The sequence below is a fragment of the Epargyreus clarus genome, unplaced genomic scaffold (genome assembly GCF_041222505.1).
Source record: "Epargyreus clarus isolate Ecla_fem2 unplaced genomic scaffold, WU_Ecla_fem_2.2 ptg000014l, whole genome shotgun sequence".
NCBI lineage: Eukaryota > Metazoa > Arthropoda > Insecta > Lepidoptera > Hesperiidae > Epargyreus > Epargyreus clarus.
In genome coordinates, this window is record NW_027332222.1 from 247,712 (window position 1) to 267,357 (window position 19,646).

The 19,646-nt window shown below is 38.8% G+C and overlaps 4 protein-coding genes across 7 annotated transcripts in view; 2 read left to right on the forward strand and 2 right to left on the reverse strand.

The window, feature by feature from the left end:
- Positions 1-1,953, forward strand: part of LOC140747130 (uncharacterized) — a 61,230-nt gene extending 59,277 nt beyond the window's left edge. For all 4 annotated transcript variants that reach the window (XM_073079389.1, XM_073079390.1, XM_073079393.1 and 1 more), the window contains one exon: positions 27-1,953. In XM_073079389.1, coding sequence (XP_072935490.1) covers positions 27-119 — 93 coding nt within the window. In that variant the 3' untranslated portion in view covers positions 120-1,953. The remainder of the gene's footprint in view (positions 1-26) is intronic.
- Positions 1,800-4,324, reverse strand: LOC140747131 (thialysine N-epsilon-acetyltransferase). Its single transcript, XM_073079394.1, has 4 exons — positions 4,124-4,324; positions 3,719-3,770; positions 3,207-3,424; positions 1,800-2,159 (listed from the first exon to the last, which is right to left on the reverse strand). Exons 1-4 carry the CDS (start codon positions 4,199-4,201, stop codon positions 1,992-1,994), a joined length of 516 nt encoding a protein of 171 aa, XP_072935495.1. The 5' UTR covers positions 4,202-4,324; the 3' UTR covers positions 1,800-1,991.
- Positions 4,325-4,965: 641 nt separating this feature from the next.
- LOC140747132 (uncharacterized) lies at positions 4,966-12,641 on the reverse strand. Its single transcript, XM_073079395.1, has 10 exons — positions 11,915-12,641; positions 11,189-11,287; positions 10,111-10,346; positions 9,835-9,954; positions 9,638-9,738; positions 8,801-9,000; positions 8,150-8,263; positions 7,658-7,794; positions 6,537-6,614; positions 4,966-6,274 (listed from the first exon to the last, which is right to left on the reverse strand). Exons 1-10 carry the CDS (start codon positions 12,478-12,480, stop codon positions 6,177-6,179), a joined length of 1,749 nt encoding a protein of 582 aa, XP_072935496.1. The 5' UTR covers positions 12,481-12,641; the 3' UTR covers positions 4,966-6,176.
- A 1,363-nt stretch (positions 12,642-14,004) lies between these two features.
- Positions 14,005-19,646, forward strand: part of Cad96Cb (protocadherin Fat 4-like Cad96Ca) — a 30,072-nt gene continuing 24,430 nt past the window's right edge. Inside the window, exon 1 of the mRNA XM_073079396.1 lies at positions 14,005-14,282. The gene's annotated coding sequence lies outside the window, so the exon portion shown is untranslated. The remainder of the gene's footprint in view (positions 14,283-19,646) is intronic.

Genomic DNA, 19,646 nt, shown 5'->3' on the forward strand with positions numbered 1-19,646 from the left:
TGTAACACACAAAAATATTTTTCCAGTACGGTCTCAGCAATGGGGAGGAGGAAGAAGGTAGCGGGTTCCTGCACCAGCGCAACGTGACGGCGCACGCCAAGCTCATGGCCTCGACGTAGCCCCTCCGGCCCCGCACGCCGGCTCGCTCCCCGATATCCCTGATGGCCAGGTTCCGCAGGCTAGAGTCTCTTGTGCGATCAGAACAGTTGCACAGTCAGCCACATTCAAGGTTTAGGATATCTTTACACGACGTAATTCAGATCTATCATTGTGACTTGTGATTAGACTATAAAGCAATAGGTAGATGATTGCATTATCACATAATTAATGAAATAGATATATTATATTATATATCTAAGGAAGCGGGTGCTTAATAGGTATTATCCATCCAATAGATCAAATGTTATTATATTAAATGTAGTCAAAGTTCGAAAAATGAAATGAGTGAATCTGTGCGTCGACGGCTAGTCCAATTATAATTTTGACTTGATTGTTAACAGTGAAGTAAATAAAATCAGCCCTAACGCATAATGCACAAGAAAATACATGTTTTTACATATTTTTTTTCTAAACCCACTTTATTACTTGTGCAACGCCACACTTATAAGAACTTTTGCAATTACTGTAAATCGAGACTCGCAACATCATTTAATAACAAACGTAAAGAAATTTTGTCCGTCCTGAGAATACGCTCGGTCCTGTATGTTTCATTCTTAGGTCTAAATTCATGATTAGGTTTCGCGTAAATCCTAATTGATGCTTACTTGGTACGTCCGGAAGAGTTCTACTAAGATTTAATGACACGTATGATACTTAACGGAAGAATTAAAATTCAAGTAAGCTTTACTCTAGAATTGCAAGAAGTAGCCTACACATTAGTAGGTATTTATGTAAATAGTTACATACATATAGTATGTTTCGACTGAATAGTTGTCGTTGTGTTTTGTACGATATTTTCGAATAGCTGAATTTTAATTCGCCATAGCTTAACTCCTAAAATGTTATTATAATGTAATGTAATAAATTTAATATAGGTAGGTACTGTAAGATTTGTTATGCTGACGCGAAAATAGAAGTATTAATTATTTCTGATCTAGAATTAATGAAAAGTTCCTTCGCTGTTTGTATTCATTATATTAACGAATAGATATCTTACTACTAAATCTCACAAACTATGAAGTATTTGAAATGCACGTAGTGTATTGTGAATAAATAGGTGGAATTGAATACTATTTTATCAATTAATTATAAATATAATAAAACATGAGTCTCATAAATAATATGCTTCTGACAGTAGCCTACAGACCAAGTAGTGAATGGACCAACATGGTCTTTATAAGATTTTGAAATTTCATTAATTTCAACAAGCGTCATTTTTCTATTGTTGGAAGGTAAATAAATTACCAAACCCAATCGTAATTAGCTCTTGGTCTACTAGCTATAATACTGTTTGCGTAAAGGTACTAAATCCCATTTCAAGCATCAGTTACATTCAACTGTGACGACAAGGTATGGTCTTTATATCAAACTTGTATCTATGTTTATAAGTTGAAGTCATTGAACGTTACCCCTATTTTGTAAGGGACTGTACAATTATGAAACTTGTTCAGCTACATGTATTTATTTTGTAACTGGTGCTGTTTATAACCGAGTAAATTATTTCGTACGACTGTCACAACACATTAACGTAATTCAATGACTAAACCATTGTATCACAAGAGGGCTAGTTATATTAGTTTAAGTAAATAAATGGCATTTATGATAGCTGTAAATAGTAGGTAGCGTTAATGAGAAATATATTAGTTATCAATGATTTATTGTAACAATAATTTTGCAGATTTTATCACAGATTGGCAGTAAGGATCTCTATGTACATTGATTGGAATTATAGTAAAATGTAATATTGTACAAAGTTCTGTAACATTACTTAAAATACATATCTGAGCACATTCATCAGTATATTATTTACATTTAATTTATCGTTTCATGATTCATTCACAATTAGCAGCGTTTTCGAGTGCGTCTCCGGTGAGGCGGTAGTAGCACCAGCGCTCTGCGCTCGTCAGGTTGACGGCGCCCTTGCCTTCGTAGAACGCTCTTGCGTTATTCCATTCAAGCACATGGAATTCCAATCGAGAGCAACCAGAACCAGTAGCTTCCTGGAAGTAATCTTCAAGCTATTACTGTCCCATTGCTGGGCACGGGTCTCCTCTCAGATTGAGAAGGGTAAGGCGAAAGTGCACCACCAAGAGAGATTGGAAGACTCCACATATCTTTGTGAACTTTTTTATTTCTGCAGATTTTGTTACAATGTTAAATAAAATTAAAAGTTCTGAGATTGACTACAGATGTATTGCTCTAAATTACCTGTCCAATTGAATTGCCTGTTCAATGTTTTCTAAATGTGAAATATTACTTGGAAGTGATAGGCCCATGACATTCTACCAACAACCTTTAACATTGAGAGTTATCAGTTAATGAAACATTGCATTATTAACTTGGTGATAAGATAAAACTGAATAAAATACTAATTAACTTAAGTTCTTACATCAACATTTTATATTGCTCTTGAAGAAATTATAATAAATGGCAAGTGCCATGCCGAAAATTTCAAAGCAATTATCACCACTTTAATAAAATAATAAGTCATTGCTGTAGCATTTACAAGTTACTAAACTCAGTTGTCAAAAATTACATTGCAGTAAATAAATATCAACTCTATGTCATCATCATCATCGACCCATTACTGTCCCACTGCTGGGCATGGGTCTCCTCTCATAATAAGAAGGATTAGGCCATAGTCCACCATGCTGGCTAAGTGCGTTTTGGTAGACTTCACATACACTTGAGATTATTTTTTATAAATCTCTCAGGTATGCAGGTTTTCTCATGATGTATACCTTCACAGTTTAGCAAGTGATAATTAATTTCTAATATGCACATAACTTTGAAATATCAGAGGTGCGTGCCTGGGATTTGAACCTCGGACCCCTCAATTCAGAGGCCTAGTTTCTTAACCACTAGGCTATCACTGCCATGTATGAGTAGCAAATGGCCCTGAACAGCATTTTATGTAATTAAAGTGTTTTATGTCACAGCCACTTACCATCAGGTGGACTGCATGCTCGTCTGCTACTTCTTTATTATAAAAAAATACCTGCAAATAATGCATGCTCGTCTGCTACTTCTTTATTATAAAAAAATACCTTAGCAACAGAGTTGAACAATTTAGCACCAATGCCGCGTCGCCGCTCGCTGCTCGCCACGTACAAGTCCTCCAGCATCATGGCGCGTCCCTCCCACGTTGAGTATGTAGGGAAGTATAGAGCGTAACCAACTATTGCGTTTTGCTCACGGTTTGGATATTCTGCTACCAGACATTTGAATGCTGGTGGAGTGGACTCAAACCCATCTTGTTGTAGTACTGTTAATAAACATGAAACGCTTAGTATTTCACAACAAAAATCAACCCTATAAAAAAGTACATCCAATAAGCAAGTGAACAAAATACGTAAAAATACCACACACAGTAATAATTAAAAATATATCTAACAGGAAAATCAGTAATATGGACAGATAAATTTATTTTTTATAAAAAAAAAATAGAAATAATTGTAACTATATAGCGAGACCTTAATACTTAAGGTAAAGAAATATAGTATACACTAAAATTCAAATTTTTTAAATAAATCATTAACAAGAAACAAATTTTGAATACCTTTAGCGTTTATTTTGGGTCCATTAGGCATTTTTTCAAAATCAGCTAGCTCCTATAACACAACATAATATAAAAAAAATAATAACTTGCTTCTTAAAATAAGACAGGAATTTCTGTGTCGTGGGTGCCATGAACACCCAGACCCTGAACAGATATCCAAATTCAGGTGTGTCTAGCTTGGGATTTAACCCATAACCCTTTGCACATAAGGCCGGTATGGTGACCGCTCCGCTACACACTGCAGAAGAATTCCTAAATACAATAAAACAATCGTCTTCCTACAACCCTTTACATATAAATTTCCCTTGCAAAGAAGTTTTTTAGGATAAATCTAGTTATCCTTAGTTTGACAGGTCAAATCGCTTATCAAAAATATTGAGTAGCATAACCTCAAGACTTCCTTACTTGAATAAGAGCAGACACGGCTACCATGTCGTCTTTCTTGGCAGGACGTATAACAACAATATTTTTAGTACCATCCATTTTTTTGGTTAAGTATAACTAAATAAAGGCCTACAAAATTATCATGTGCTGTCGAAATAAAAATCTTTTAACTGTTGATAAAACGTCAAACTTAAACAAAACAATGTCAGATAATATGTCAAAATCACGTGAGCGCGCTGAAACAATGACGTTCGTTGACATCTTTTACAGATTATATTATAACATTTTGTATTTGACATTGACAGACATACTTTTTTATAAAATGGAACGTAAATCTTGAACTTTAATATGACTTACTAATTTTCCGTGCGTTATTACAGCGCTACGCTAGTCGGCTATTTTCAAGACGGTCTTTAAAACTTGCGCGGGTGCACAGGGTGGGTATCCGCTTCGAACGTCGGACTCGGGCCGGCTACCCGTAGCAGAAAACTGCCGCGTTTAACACGCACTAAATAACTACGGAGCACACAAGTTGCGCGGATTAAATCTCTCGTCTTGTACGCAAGTGGGCCTTTGTTGTTGTTCATATTATAATTTTACGAGCGTGTACTTGCGTCCGTTTTAGCGGACGCCCTCAGAGTAATGCCCTAATACTACTTGATTCATATGAAAATCCTACTGTGTTGGTTTTTTAAAGCTCTTTGCCTAAACTTGATATTAATAATTCATAATAGAGGTAGAGGATGGTTATAGAAAGTTGTAGTATTATCTCATGTTTATTATAATACACAAAAGAAAGTTTAGGTTATAAACACAGATTAATAAAATACCTAATCTGTGGTTATGAATAAAAACAATCAATATTGAAATAACGGTATATTTATTAATAAAGTAATATACATTTTAATAATTATCCTACAATAATTTTACACGTATGTGACTGCTGGCCACAAACGAAACTAACCAATTGTACAGAATTTGTATAAAAATATTGTTCAAAATTATGTTAATATTACTCTATAATAAGGTATTTTACATTTGTAGTGATTTTACTCTAATTACACAAACGTGTTCTATACTATCACCTAAAGTAGAAATATTTACAATTTCTTTAATTTACGTACTACTTTTATATAACTAAAACGTAACATAAAACATAGCATTAGAATAATATAAGAAAACTATTGTAAAATAAAAGTATTGCATTTCTATTAGAACTGCTAACGAAAAAACCAAATTTATCAAAATAATAAGTAAAAATTTAGTCAGTGCAATATATGAATGTAAAAGTAGAAGAAGAATTATTATATTTTATGAACTAATTTCAATTGATACCCGATTTGATTTTTTGTCACACACAAATTTTGTGAATTTTTTTATTGCATTAGACATACATATATATGTTAAAAATATAAAATAATTCAGTGCAATCGATTTAAGTATAAAATTAGGTCGAGAACACTTACATCATATCAGATAAAAATGAACAAAGTAAATAAAATAATATCAGGCTTGAAACATTCTTAAATGACAATAGAAGCTTGTAATCAGCATAAGCTGCTAGCAAGATTCTTGCGGGAAAAATGCGATTCAACCAGATACAAAAACAGTTTTGTAATTTTAAACATAGTTTTGCCTTGAAATCCTCAGGTTGAGTTTGGAAGACTTTTTTTTACATTAATAACATAAATCTAACATACCATAATGCAACTTTTCTTATACGAGGTATAGACGACATAACCAAGTGAGTGCAGGCTTAAAAGGACGTTTTGGAAACTGAGGCTTCTGAAGAGGGGTAAAATATAGAAAACTGTGAGGAGTTTTTGATAACCACCTGATAATAAACTGGTAAATCAAACCATTACTGCCGTTATGTGTTTCGTTTCGCCGTGGTAAGCGATGTTGGGCGACGATGGGCAGCGTCGTGCGACGTCAAGCAGCGTCGGGCGGCGTCAGACGGTGTCAGGCGGCGTCGGGCGATGTCAGGCGGCGTCGTGCAGCGTCAGGCAGCGTCGGGCGGCGTCAGCGTGTGCGGGGGCGGGGGGCGGCGGCGCGCGGCGCCGGGCGGGCGGCGTCAGTGCGCGTAGTCGTGCCGCAGCGCGAAGTCGGCCGCGTACGCGCTCGCCCAGCCGCCGCCCGCCGTGCTCGTGCTCACGTCCGTCGATGATGCCGCTGCGACAGGATGTTATTTTATTGTACACTCCTACAGGGTGAATTTTTCAAATAGACCTTTAGGGGCCAAATCCGAAACTACAACACAACTATTATCGATTTTGATAAAAACTAAAACTGCATTATTAGTTTTTTAAAATATTTTTTACCCTAGCCAGGAATTGAACGAGTTCATTTTATTAATTATTTTGAAAAAAAAAATACTCACATACATTCTCACTAATTAATTTATTATTTTAAAGAAGATGTGGAGAGTACTTACAAAGTTGTGAGCCAAGTTTTAGTGAAGTTCCCGACGACGCTCTCGATTCTGGACTGCGGTTGATTTTTGAATCTGTATCTGAAATAATTTATAGAAGAAATGTACATGTTTCTAATAATTTTACTGAATTCACTGTGAGTAAAACAATCGTGATAATAATGTTTCGAAGGCCCGTTCCAAACTTCCACACATGTTCGCTTCGCTCGGCCTGCGCCTTCAGCAGCTCGCTCATGGTGTTGCGCGGCGTGGGCGGGGGCGGTACGTACCGGGCGGGAGCGGCGCGTGCGGCTCGCGGCGCAGCGCCTGCGCCTTCAGCAGCTCGCTCATGGTGTTGCGCGGCGTGGGCGGGGGCGGTACGTACCGGGCGGGAGCGGCGCGTGCGGCTCGCGGCGCAGCGCCTGCGCCTTCAGCAGCTCGCTCATGGTGTTGCGCGGCGTGGGCGGGGGCGGTACGTACCGGGCGGGAGCGGCGCGTGCGGCTCGCGGCGCAGCGCCTGCGCCTTCAGCAGCTCGCTCATGGTGTTGCGCGGCGTGGGCGGGGGCGGTACGTACCGGGCGGGAGCGGCGCGTGCGGCTCGCGGCGCAGCGCCTGCGCCTTCAGCAGCTCGCTCATGGTGTTGCGCGGCGTGGGCGGGGGCGGTACGTACCGGGCGGGAGCGGCGCGTGCGGCTCGCGGCGCAGCGCCTGCGCCTTCAGCAGCTCGCTCATGGTGTTGCGCGGCGTGGGCGGGGGCGGTACGTACCGGGCGGGAGCGGCGCGTGCGGCTCGCGGCGCAGCGCCTGCGCCTTCAGCAGCTCGCTCATGGTGTTGCGCGGCGTGGGCGGGGGCGGTACGTACCGGGCGGGAGCGGCGCGTGCGGCTCGCGGCGCAGCGCCTGCGCCTTCAGCAGCTTGCTCATGGTGTTGCGCGGCGTGGGCGGGGGCGGTACGTACCGGGCGGGAGCGGCGCGTGCGGCTCGCGGCGCAGCGCCTGCGCCTTCAGCAGCTTGCTCATGGTGTTGCGCGGCGTGGGCGGGGGCGGTACGTACCGGGCGGGAGCGGCGCGTGCGGCTCGCGGCGCAGCGCCTGCGCCTTCAGCAGCTTGCTCATGGTGTTGCGCGGCGTGGGCGGGGGCGGTACGTACCGGGCGGGAGCGGCGCGTGCGGCTCGCGGCGCAGCGCCTGCGCCTTCAGCAGCTTGCTCATGGTGTTGCGCGGCGTGGGCGGGGGCCGCTCCAGCGCGCGCCCGTGCGCCGCGCTCATGTGCCGCTCCAGCATGTACCTGCAACGCGACAACACACGTGTCTCTCTCGTGTTCACGAATCGTCATAGATAAGTATAGATATCTCACTGCCTCGTAATTGAAGGAAGCCATTAGATGGCTTAAACGGCTGACAGATGTGTCATTTAATAGCCATTTAATGGCCGTCATGGTGTAATGTACGCGGAACGGTGCCGACATGCGCAATTACGTGGTACAAAAACACAAAATCGAAGAAACAGCGCGAAATAATATCGTTGAAATAGATGACAGTGACAATTTCAATTGTCAAAGCTGGTTACATTTTCTTGTTAGGAGTGAGTAATCTGTACTAATCTATGCGAATCGTGATAAAAACATGAATAAATGCGCGAACCGTCGCTCGAAGCGCTCCTGGCAGAAGCCGCAGCGGAACAGGCGGCGGCGCGGCGCGGCGGCGGCGGCGGGCGCGCTGCCGTCGTGCGACTTGCTGTGCGCCAGCAGGTTGTACCTGTGCAACACGATGCAACGTTTATACTCGTCTGCTCGCAAGCGTCATGTCCCACTCGACCGAGCCGACTAGACCGACGGGCGGAATGCGGCCTCCCACCCCGAGTACCGCCCCATGCCTCGTTCACATCCTAGTATTGTTTGCAGCTAAACTCTCACTCTCACAATTCACAAATATTTCCTGGATTATATTTTGGTTTATTATTTGTTATTGTTATCAGTGTACATAGTTATTGTCTCTTTGTTATTTATTAAGTTTTGACTGTTCCGTGTGATAAGACAGCATCAAAACCGGGGAAAATAAAACTATTCATAGCGGAGAGAGAACAATGATATTGCGAGTTTTACGTTCTACATTATTTGTTTGTATTCATTAGTTTTCGGGACAGTCGTTTAAATATAAATTATTCGACAGAAATGTATTAAAATTTAAATTAAAATCAACATTTCACAAGTTATTATTTTTTGAACGTCACGTTTGACGTTCGTCTAGTTGGCTAGGTCGAGTAGCACTCAGCGGCGCTGCTCGTGCGGGTACCTCTCGGAGAAGCGCTTGCCGCAGACGGGGCACTCGTGGCGCTTCTCGCCGCTGTGGATGCGCTTGTGGCGCTTGAGGTGCGAGCGCGTCATGAGCGCCAGCCCGCACACGTCGCACGCGTGCGGCTTCAGGCCCGAGTGCGACAGCTTGTGCATCTTGAACGACGACGTGTGGATGAACGACTTGCCGCACAGGTCGCACTGACGAACAAATACAGTTACACCCTATATATAAAATTCTCGTGTCACAGTGTTAGTTACCGTACTCCTCCGAAACGGCTTTACCGATTTTCACCAAATTTTATGCATATTCAGTAGGTCAGAGAATCGGCTACTATCTATTTTGCTAAGTGATAAGGGTTGTTCACCCTAAACTTTTTTTATTTATATAGCAACACAACGTTCGCCGGGTCAGCTAGTAATTTATATGTACACAATGAGTGAATGAATTCAATATAAATGTAAAAATTATCTTTAGAGATTAATAGAAAAGTGTTAGATAAAAATATGTATTTAAAGAAAAAGTTTCCAATACTTTAATATTTATATTGTCTATGTCTATTTTAATACTTATTTTTTATTAATGTCTATTATTTTGTGACGTTTAAATGTAACATGAATTATGTGGAAAAGCAAACTTTAATGTGTTTTATGTATATTAGAATAATTTTATTAACAGAATAAACTCTAATTTCAGTACATTGTTTCTTTCCACTGGATCAGAAATATCAATATTATAATAATATGTATCTTAAGTAAATGTCTTGAAAATATAAAATCCTAACAAACTAAAATTAAGACAAGGTAATTGATTATTTTTTTACTATTATTATTCTACCTGATAATTAAGTTTCCCTGTATGTATGTTGTTATGCCTCTGTAGTGCTCCTTTTGACGGAAACAGCTTATTGCACTCTTCACATTTCCAATCACTAATACCTGTAAAATTTATGAGTTATTCTTGTACACAAACAGTGACAAATTGGAAAATAAAGAATGATGTTGTTCAACAACATGAATAACAAATAATTTTACCTTTATGCATAGCAACATGTATATCGCAAGCTCGCTTGTGTTTGTAGTGGGCTCCACACACTTCGCAAATGTAAGGAGGTTTTGAGTCATCATGCTTCAACTTGTGTTGCTCCAACCGTACTGAAATAAATACGCCACATATTTTACTTCAGTGCATAAAACATTAAACTTATTTATCATGTAAATATTATCTTTAATCTATATATACTTTTAACTTTAATATATTTTTAATATATTTTATTTGTCAGCATTTTCAAATAAAATAAAAATACTCACATAATGAAGTATACTTTGCATTGCACTGGTCACATTGATGCACAACCTTTGCCTCCCGTTTCTTCTTGACGGCGGTGCCTTTCGGCTTGGGCCCGCGCTTGCTCGGTACGCTGCTTTTCTTGTATTTGCCATTTGTCACCTCCTCAGGAACATATTCGTCGTCATCGTCGTCGAAACCGTCGTCTTCGATCTTTAGCATGCCATCGAAATGGTTAATAACTGTTGGACTTTGTGACCTGCAAATTAGTTATCACCAGGATTAGTAAAACAATCCTATTAGTAAAAATTCATATTGTATTATATTGCTCTGAAATTGAATTGACTGAATTGACTGACGACAGATGTTACATAAGACTTGCTTAACAAATGATCTATTAAGTAAAAAATTAGATCTTCCAATTCTACCTGTTAAAAACTTTTTTTTTAAGGAAATTACACACAACATGATTAAAAATATGCAGTAGTTGACTGTGGAAGCAATAGTGCCCTATCTATATTTAGCAAAGGTGCTGCACCACAATAATACTTGTGGAATTTATATCACTTTGCCGGGGGTGCATCTCTACTACAATAAGTATTTGATATATTACCTGTCAAAAGGTTATTAAGTAAAATAATCAAGTATGGGTAATGAAAAAACTAGGATTAGATACTAGATGAAGTATTTATACTTTTCCATGTCTCTATCCAGGGTCATGATAAATAATTCTCGTCTTAATCCCACTGCCTAGTAGCCTTCCTTTTATGGACCTTTGGAGTCACTAGCGGTTATGAGTAGGGTCTCTAACCGCTCACTATTTGTGATGCTGGGATGACGACAAGTTGTTGTGGCTACAAGTTGTCGTGGTTGTTGACATATGGCTACTTGACATATGAGGGCTGCTTGCCCTGGGAAGAGCCTAGGAACACCACACAAGGGAAACACCGGTGTGTTCTTTTTGTGTAATTTTTTGAGTAAAAATCTCACATAATCAGGCCTTTCCCCCTAAATGGTTGGGTATCTTTTCGAAGATTTCCACCCCGAAACAAAAAAAAAGAGGGTCATGACAAAAAATGTGAAGTATAAGTAGTAGTGCACCTGTCAGAGTCCTCGGTTTTGACGAGGCGCGCGGGCGGCGCGGCCGGCGCGGCGTGCGCCAGCAGCGCCTGCGCCCAGCGCTCCACACTCTCCTCCTCACTGCGCAACACACCAACAACCTTACACACACTCCTCACTAAGTTTTTTTTTATATGACTGTCATGTTACATTAGTGTACACACATAAGAGATTGTTATATTTTATTGTCACAAGCCTGTATGTGACACAAATTAATATTAATTACAAAAACACAAGGAAGCTATAAATCAAGTTAAGATTAAACAACAAAGTTGAACTTCAGCTAACATTGTGTGTGTGTGTGTATTAGCACATTAGTGGATACTTATCCAGAATTTACTTAATTGTACTACAACAATAATCCTATCAAATAATATTGTGGCAGTATAAAATTAGGATAAGAGCGCAATATGTCTGTTTTAGGTACTATTCCAATGGGAGCTTTTGATTACAACACAAAAAATAAAGTATTTTTATGTACTAATTTGCATTTTAATTTTGTAAACTATATAGATTAAATTTATGTAAATAAATGCAAAATGTCAAGAAATTATGTATTTTGTATAGAAATATGTAATATCTTTTTGACAAAACACAAGAATGAGTAAGTTTGCCGTACTTCAGGGGATATGGTTACAAATAATTATCTTTGGTATCATATTTTATAACATTATTACATTTAACATTAAATAGTGTACTAAAATATACCTGTCTTTACTAGTCTTATTGCGAACTTTCCTCTTGCTATCTGTTGTTGGCTTTTTCCGCTTGTCAACTTTACGGTGACGTTTCTTTTTAGTTAAAGCTAAGGGTTCATCCTCCGAGTCATCCTCAATATGCTTCACAGCCAATTCGGCGGATTCATTCTTGACATGCTCCAAGCTTACCGATACATGGGATTCAAACAGGGGGTTTTTACTTATGATAGATTCAAATGTCTCTTTCAACTTCATGTATTCCAGTTCTGCATTTTCTAGAACATTAATGAGGTCGAAGCAACTCTTACACACATATTTCGTGTCGTTCTGCGTAACGCTCAAATCGGCGTGCGTGAATTTACAAAGATAATTGTATAATGAGGTCCCTGAGTTGGTGCTGGTGTTGTGCACGTCGAGGCCGCCCGCGCTGCGCCCCACGCACACCAGGCACTCCACGGGCTCCGGCTTCACCTTCACGTCCACCTCCTCCTTGATGCTCGCGACACTTTCGCTCGCCAGGACCTGGCCGTCCTCTCTGCTTTCAGAGTTCATTGCACTAGTTTCGGGCATACTCATAGTTTACACAATTCATAGAGCCAATAAACACCCTAAAACAATTACACACCTGTGTGTATTATTACCATCGTGAAGTTATTGTAAAGTATTTTTTATAGAAAAAGAAGAAAAACAAAAATGTAATGTAAGCGACTCGCTAAGTGACAATACTAACAAGTGACATTTTTCAATTGTTTGCAACAGACTATTAAGTAATATAGATTATAAAATTTAGACAAAACGTGAAAAATATTAACACTGTAAAATTTTAGAACTTTAATTCAATTTTAAGTTCAAATTAATTTATAAATATCAATTTTAATATTAATTTGTATATCTGTATTAGAGTTCATAGACTTTCATTTTAATTATTCATTCTTAAAAGCTTGGCATTTACCCGCCAAAATTCAAAAGTTAAAATGTTTACCATGTGTTTACCATGCATTTTTAAGTTAAAATGTTTACCATGCACTTTTAAGTTATAATAAATAAATTTACAATCTAATGTTACACGATATCTTATTATTTTTATACCTACACTCCTGATTATCTAGATTACAGATAGACCCATAGACTTAGCGATAGAGCCTTACATGGCTCAATTGCAGTATTTCGGCATCCTAAGAGCATTGACACCCGATTCTATTTTTAACCGACTTCCCAAGGACTTTTTTCTGATATATATTTAGTTAAGTACGCCAATAACCTAACGTAAGCAACGGTAGGCATTTTAAGGGTAGTGTGGCGACTTTTTTTTATAATAAAGGAGTAGCAGACGAGCATGCAGTCCACCTTATGGTAAGTGACTACTGCTGCCCATGGACATCTGTAATCAACTCCAGATAGGATTAGATATACCTGAGGTCGGCCACAGATGTGCTGCTACCCTTGAGGACTAAGTTGGAATGCATCGGAAAAGTATGTTTCCCTTACCACATCCTTCAAAACGCAGTGTTAAACACTGCTGTTATTAGGCAGAAATAGGTGTGGCGTTAGTGCCGCCGGAGTCGAACTACAAAGGGTTCTACCACCTTCAAACCTTCACCTTCACTTCTTGCTACTCGGTAAGAAATGGCCTTGTAGGTACGTTTCTGAATCATCCAAATTTTCGGAACGTCTTGTAGATACCTAATATACCTACAAGCTCTGAATTGAGACTGTCAGATCACGGTCGCACCGCGGGTATGATCACGAAAGCCGGCGGGAGATCTCTCTTTGCCAAAGTAGCAATACCTCTGTATCCAATCCAGGTCTTTGACTATTACTATGTTCACGATTGCCGCTTCAAAATTAAAAAAAACAGACCAGAAATTTATGAACCGCCTTACGTAAGTATTTGCATCCCTTAGTACAAATATTTGCCTGAAAAATCTGTAAAATTACAAGAGACATCAGGCAGCAAAAGTTGTTCGCGTGGATGGAATATTTTGTTTGCAAAGAACTCAACGTCAGATTGTTTAAATCGGTAATTACGGCGCGGCAGTGGGTCGTGACGAGACGACTCACCCTCGAACCCTTGTATACTCACCTCGGCAGGTGAATCGCCACTATCGCCAGCCAGCCGTGTACGTAAACGGCCAGTCACACTCAACCCGCCACCGGCACCACTCGCCACCCGGAACGCAACGAGCTTGCGTTCTAGTTGTGAAATTCTATAACGTTATATTTCGAATATCCAGTGCGCGAAACGGTTAAATTTGTTCAATTTGAATAATTTACGTTATTTGTGCTGTTTTGTAATTGTGTCTGTTCTAATTGGATTTTGGAGGGAAACAAACTTTAGTGAGGAAAAACATATTATCGCCATCTGAATCAAAACGTTGGTATGTTAACTATTCATTGCTTTTGAATAGTATAATTTAAGTATGTAACTAACCTTCCAACACTTATGCTAGATTCCAGAATCTAGATCTTACCAAACTAGAAAAGGATTGATTGAAATTACTAACGGAAAAGATTGGGAATCACTGATTTATACCCAAATAATATATGTACTTTGATATTTGTCATAACGAATCCAAAGCGAAACCGTAGTTTTAGAGAAAATCGTGAATAAAGGGTTCCACCTGAATGCACAAAGTTATGAATTTAGTTGAATGGGTGGTTTTGGATTAAGGATGTAAATGAAGGTGCTGTAAACTCCTATTCTTTTGTACCTATACGATGACAGTGTCTAACGGCAATACATAGTCGGCATGTTCTTCACCTAAAAATACAATAAACTCACTACGCTGACGTTCGTAATTCAAATGTAACGTATTTTACTTCTCGCAACGTCTTTTTATGGGTACCTAAGTCATGGTGTGTGGTGGCTGCCGTCTACGCTCCAGTGGCCTGATTGCACGTCTTTACATAAATTGACCGTCTTTAAGAGACTAGAATATTTAAAAAGTAATTTGCTCCATTATTACAAACTAATGTTGCCGCTCGGCATGTAGTTAGAAGTAGATACATGTTACCCAAGCACATTCCACTTTCTATAATAATAAAATACTGTATTTAAATTCTAGCACCATCACACCGGTGACCATACCTTTAATGTCTTTATGATAGAAGGTTCTTAATTGATTAAATTTAAGCCACCCAAAAGTTACTAAGTATTCTCAGTACATACCTAACAACAGTTTTAATTATCGCTTGCAACATCTCAGTTTCGTTGATTGCCAACCTTGTCTCTCATTTTAATTTCGACTGGCAAATCAATCTGCCTTTAAGACAACGAAACCGAACGGTTTCGTGAATTTGCGTGATATTCCTCTATTAGATATCTTATGGGCTTCGTCTTGGTGTAAGTAAGCTTCAATTTGACTTGATCTGAAATATGTAAATAACATTTGATCACGACATAGTATAAATTGGCTACAAACAGGCATATGTATAAAAACTGTGCATAAACAGTCTTAGATTTATTTCTCTACTTATTCCGATGCTGTTAATCCAGATTCCAGAGTATCGCTGATATAGCTTTAGACTATAGAGTCTAATGTAGAGTCTACAGCTTATTTACACTCATAAGGTGTGTATACTACCACAACTATACGGTGTGTGTGGTGTAGTGGTTCCTTGGACCGTGACGACAACGGGCAGACCCAGTTAGGCACGAGACCACGCCAATGAATCGCCTTAAATAAAAGCAAAAACCTGCAATGCATGCTGTTTAGCACGAAATGGGAGAATCATGCTAATGCTAAGATCGTCAACATGGTTGCCAAGTAGATTGAAAGTTAAATGATATGAATCCTAATCAATGTAGAAAATGATAAACCTACATTTTTCATATAATTTTCTTTTTGTACTAAGTAAAAATAAACACATTTTTGTTTTTTATTTTTACTTAGTATAACAATTGATATAAGTACAGTTATTGTAAATCAAGGCGCTAGGGCCCCTGTACTGGGTTGGTGTAATAGATTAAGTTACTGTTCCCGGATTTAAAAAAAAATATAATAAGTTATAAATTGTGAGCAAATCTGAATAGGTAAGAGATCTTAATGTGGAATTTATTTTGTTACTTATTAAAACAACCTTATTCATTAGGTATTCAAGCAGTCCTGCCGATTCATTAATCTGTTTGCCACTGTTTCTTTTATAAACAATTAAAAATTACTAGGTACGTATAACAACATAACAAAATATTTCTTTAGGAGTATTACCTTTTGTGTTGCGTTCCAAATGGAAGGCAAGGTTTGCAAGATTTCAGGACTGTATTGCTGAATAAACTGTATGCTAAAATAAGTTTTCCTGGCGTGTTCAAAGTTCTAACAATTTTTTTGCTAAAATATTCTGCGACGATAGCAATATACTAGTACCACACGATACGATCATTGTTGCAACCGTAAGCGTTCAAAATAACTTTAATAAGTACAATTGTGTTTTTACAAATATTTGCTAACATTCATAAAACACTAACTATTTTTAGAAATGAAATAAGAGGTGAAGAAGGGTTAAGTGGTAAAATGACTCCGTAATATTCATTTCATTATTCGAATTTGATTTTAAAACAATACCTTGAGGATATTAGATAATTTAGTATAGAATGAATAGTCAAAGAAAATCCTTTGACAATGGATCGTAGGTACAACATTAAGATCAATGATAATACCTTAGTCAACAAGTGGCCGTGGAGTAATCATTCAATGTACTGGTCAAGGATTCCGTTACTTGCAAGCGATGTACAAAGCGAAGGGTTGGGTTCGGGTGTCGGAAGCAGAACCTGTATTGGGCACACATGAGTGCGTTCGTGGATAGGGTCGTCACGGATCCTCAGTTTTGTTCCAAACAGCTTTATGGCTTCCGTAAAGCGGCTGTTCAAAATAGTGATAAGGAATTTTGGGAAAAGTAAAAACTTTACAAGTAGTAAGAGCATACATGAGTTAACCGTTAAAGCTAAGTTTTATTCATGAAATTAACATTAGATAAAATTTAAATAAGTAGTCATAAAACGTGTTCAGGGAAGATTCAAGGGGCTCGGACCGCCTCCTTAGCATAGAGTGAGAAAAAAAATCAAAGACTAGTCCCCCAACTTTTTTCGCCTATCTCGACAATACTGCTGTTATTAATAAGGTAGAAACAGGCGGTGGTCCTCCGGTGTCGAACCTCAGAGGGTTCTACCACCTTCAAAGCTGTGCTCGTTGCTTTCATAAGGAACGAATAAGTATAAATAATGCATGTTACTATTCGTGTATGTTTTTCGTTTCATTCTGCTCAGTTTGCAAATTAACTATCTAAATGAAATGAGTCTACGAGCCCACTGTAATGTCAAATATGATAAGATCAAGAAATAAACACATTCATCAAAGATGTACCTAATCTATGTGGTATTTGAAGAGTGAATTCTAGAGAAATGAAGTAAAACCCAGTAGAGTAACACTAACAGTGGTTCCGAGCGAGTTGTGGCGGCGCCGGAGCGCGCAACACGGCCAGTTCTCGCGCTGTCGTCATCAGCGACGTGCTCGTGTGTTAATATTACATATTTGGATAACTAATGCTTCTAACAATTTACATCATAGAAGAGTTTTTTATTTAATAATGTTATGTGTATGAAAAAGATTGAAACTCATGTGTCTCAGACTTCTCAGTTATCAGTTACAGATTTTAAAAAATCATATTGTTTGTTTTAGATTTCATCCTTTTGATATAAACTTTTACTTTTGAAGTTTTTGCTATTATGTGTAAAAGTGTCCACTAGAATTCTAATATTTAAACATTAAGTAAATTATTTTTTCGCGAATACTAAGTTCATACAATAAATCTTATGTAATATTACGTCGAGTTTACGTCTCAACCGTGTCAGGAATTCCATTTACAAAGAAACCTCTTGTTGTATTGTTTTCCGCTCTAAATATTATAAGCACGACACAAAACTTAGGTATACAGCATAATCAATCCAAAGTTAGATTTTACACTCGTTTCCTTTCAAGGGCCGAAAGCCTGAAATTCTGGTAGACACGGTCAACACGAGGATGATGCTCACAAACATTGAACGTTACATGTAAATGTCGGGCGGAAGAAAGCGAAATTAGCGGGCGATGGCTGCAGCGATTTTGATATTTTCCGCTTTCTAAATACAGCGCCGTAGATCTTAGGCCTCATGTGCAGCCAAGGAACAACTTTAACTGAACTACTCATAGTGATACAGAGCACATTTTAGAGATGATATAGTTATATAATATCATTAATTGTGACTTTGGATCGGCTCGTTTTCTATACAGTTAATCGTTATTTTTAACTTACCTATATTATTTAGGTACCTGTCTTAGTTGCTGCTAAGGTTTCTCTTTATGTATCCATGTTTAATCACATTCTACATTCATCTAAAATAGTAATAAAGCGTGATATTAATGAAGTGGTAAGTTATTATAATTTGTAAACCTATCTGTACCGCCTGCAGCCGCATTCTTAATTTTTTATTGACATTAATTAAGTTGAAATCAATCAAATAGAGATCTACAGGATTTATATTTGGTATTTTAGCAGCTTCCTTCACATACCCTCACGCTAGTCATGATTGATTATAAAATAACGGGAAGTCGTTCATTTCGTCATGTCCGAAACTTAAATGCTTGTTAAAATTTCTCGATTCTAAAAAACAAATATATGTAACCTTCTGAACGTTAATAGGCGTATCGATTTCTTCTTTGGAACTTGTTTTCATGCTTCAGAAATCAATTTTAATTAAAATAAAGAACATGACGTGGCCGCGGCTATTTTTTCCACTTTCATTCTCTACGACCATTTTGATGACCACTTGACAACGTACAGTTTATTATTTAATTTTAATCATATGTTTTCAATTATGCTTTAGACGAAAGATGACAAGATTTCCTTGCGAAGAGAGGATCTTTTGAAATAGATCGCACTTTCCACATTTAGGAATCCAATAGATGTTTGTAGAGTGATTTTTCAAATTGCAACATATCGGCATAATAATCTCGCTAGCGATGTAGGTGTTTGTAGATGTTGAAGAGAGTGCGGCAAGCAGTGCGATGATGTTCGGGCTCCATGACCAATTAAAGACGTGACAAGTCAAACTGTGGGCACATCAGTTACATCTCAAATTATATATTTAATTGCATTGAAACTTTCTATGTCGCTCATAATTATATCTCGTAAAGTTCTAAATATACCTTTAAAAATGTTCGGATTCGGAAACCTTTTCTGTAAAATGTGTTTATTATTCACGTTTCATGTCCAATGTTTTTATCTCTAAAGTTAGTTCTTAATTCAGCCAATATCTTTGTTCGCGAACTACCTACCTATACTGACTATACTACCTATACTATCTATGGGTACCTTTTTTTTTGGTGACGGGGGGGAAACCTTCAAAAGGTACCTGACGCCATGGAAGTGCCAACGGCGTTTGGTGGAGAACTCCCGGGTCTCCAACGGAGCACAACCGGAGTCCTCCTAACGCGATGCCCTTCTATCGCGCTCTTCCCTGGGGGGAGCAATTTACGCTCCTCTTACATCCCCTGGTGATGACAGCGATGTGCGACACACACACAAACCGCTGTCCTTCCCGGGGTCGCTTGCTGGACGGTTTGAGCTCCCACTCTTGCCGCCCGCCACCCAGGAAGCCCATGTTAGTCGCATCTTACGACAGGCATGTCTGGTCCCGGTACTACAGGGACAAACTATGGGTACCTACCGTCCAGTAGTGATTTTAATGTCGATCAATGTATTACCCA

Coding starts and splice junctions, on each gene's coding strand:
- LOC140747132 (XM_073079395.1), bottom strand. CDS start 12,480: ATGAGTATGCCCGAAACTAGTGCAATGAACTCTGAAAGCAGAGAGGAC. Junction 10,347..11,188: donor AAAACCGAGGACTCTGACAG/GTGCACTACTAC, acceptor ACTAATTTGCAG/GTCACAAAGTCCAACAGTTA. Junction 9,739..9,834: donor ACATGTTGCTATGCATAAAG/GTAAAATTATTT, acceptor TAAATTTTACAG/GTATTAGTGATTGGAAATGT.
- LOC140747131 (XM_073079394.1), bottom strand. CDS start 4,201: ATGGATGGTACTAAAAATATTGTTGTTATACGTCCTGCCAAGAAAGAC. Junction 3,771..4,123: donor CCGTGTCTGCTCTTATTCAA/GTAAGGAAGTCT, acceptor GTTGTGTTATAG/GAGCTAGCTGATTTTGAAAA. Junction 2,160..3,206: donor TGTTCAACTCTGTTGCTAAG/GTATTTTTTTAT, acceptor GATTACTTCCAG/GAAGCTACTGGTTCTGGTTG.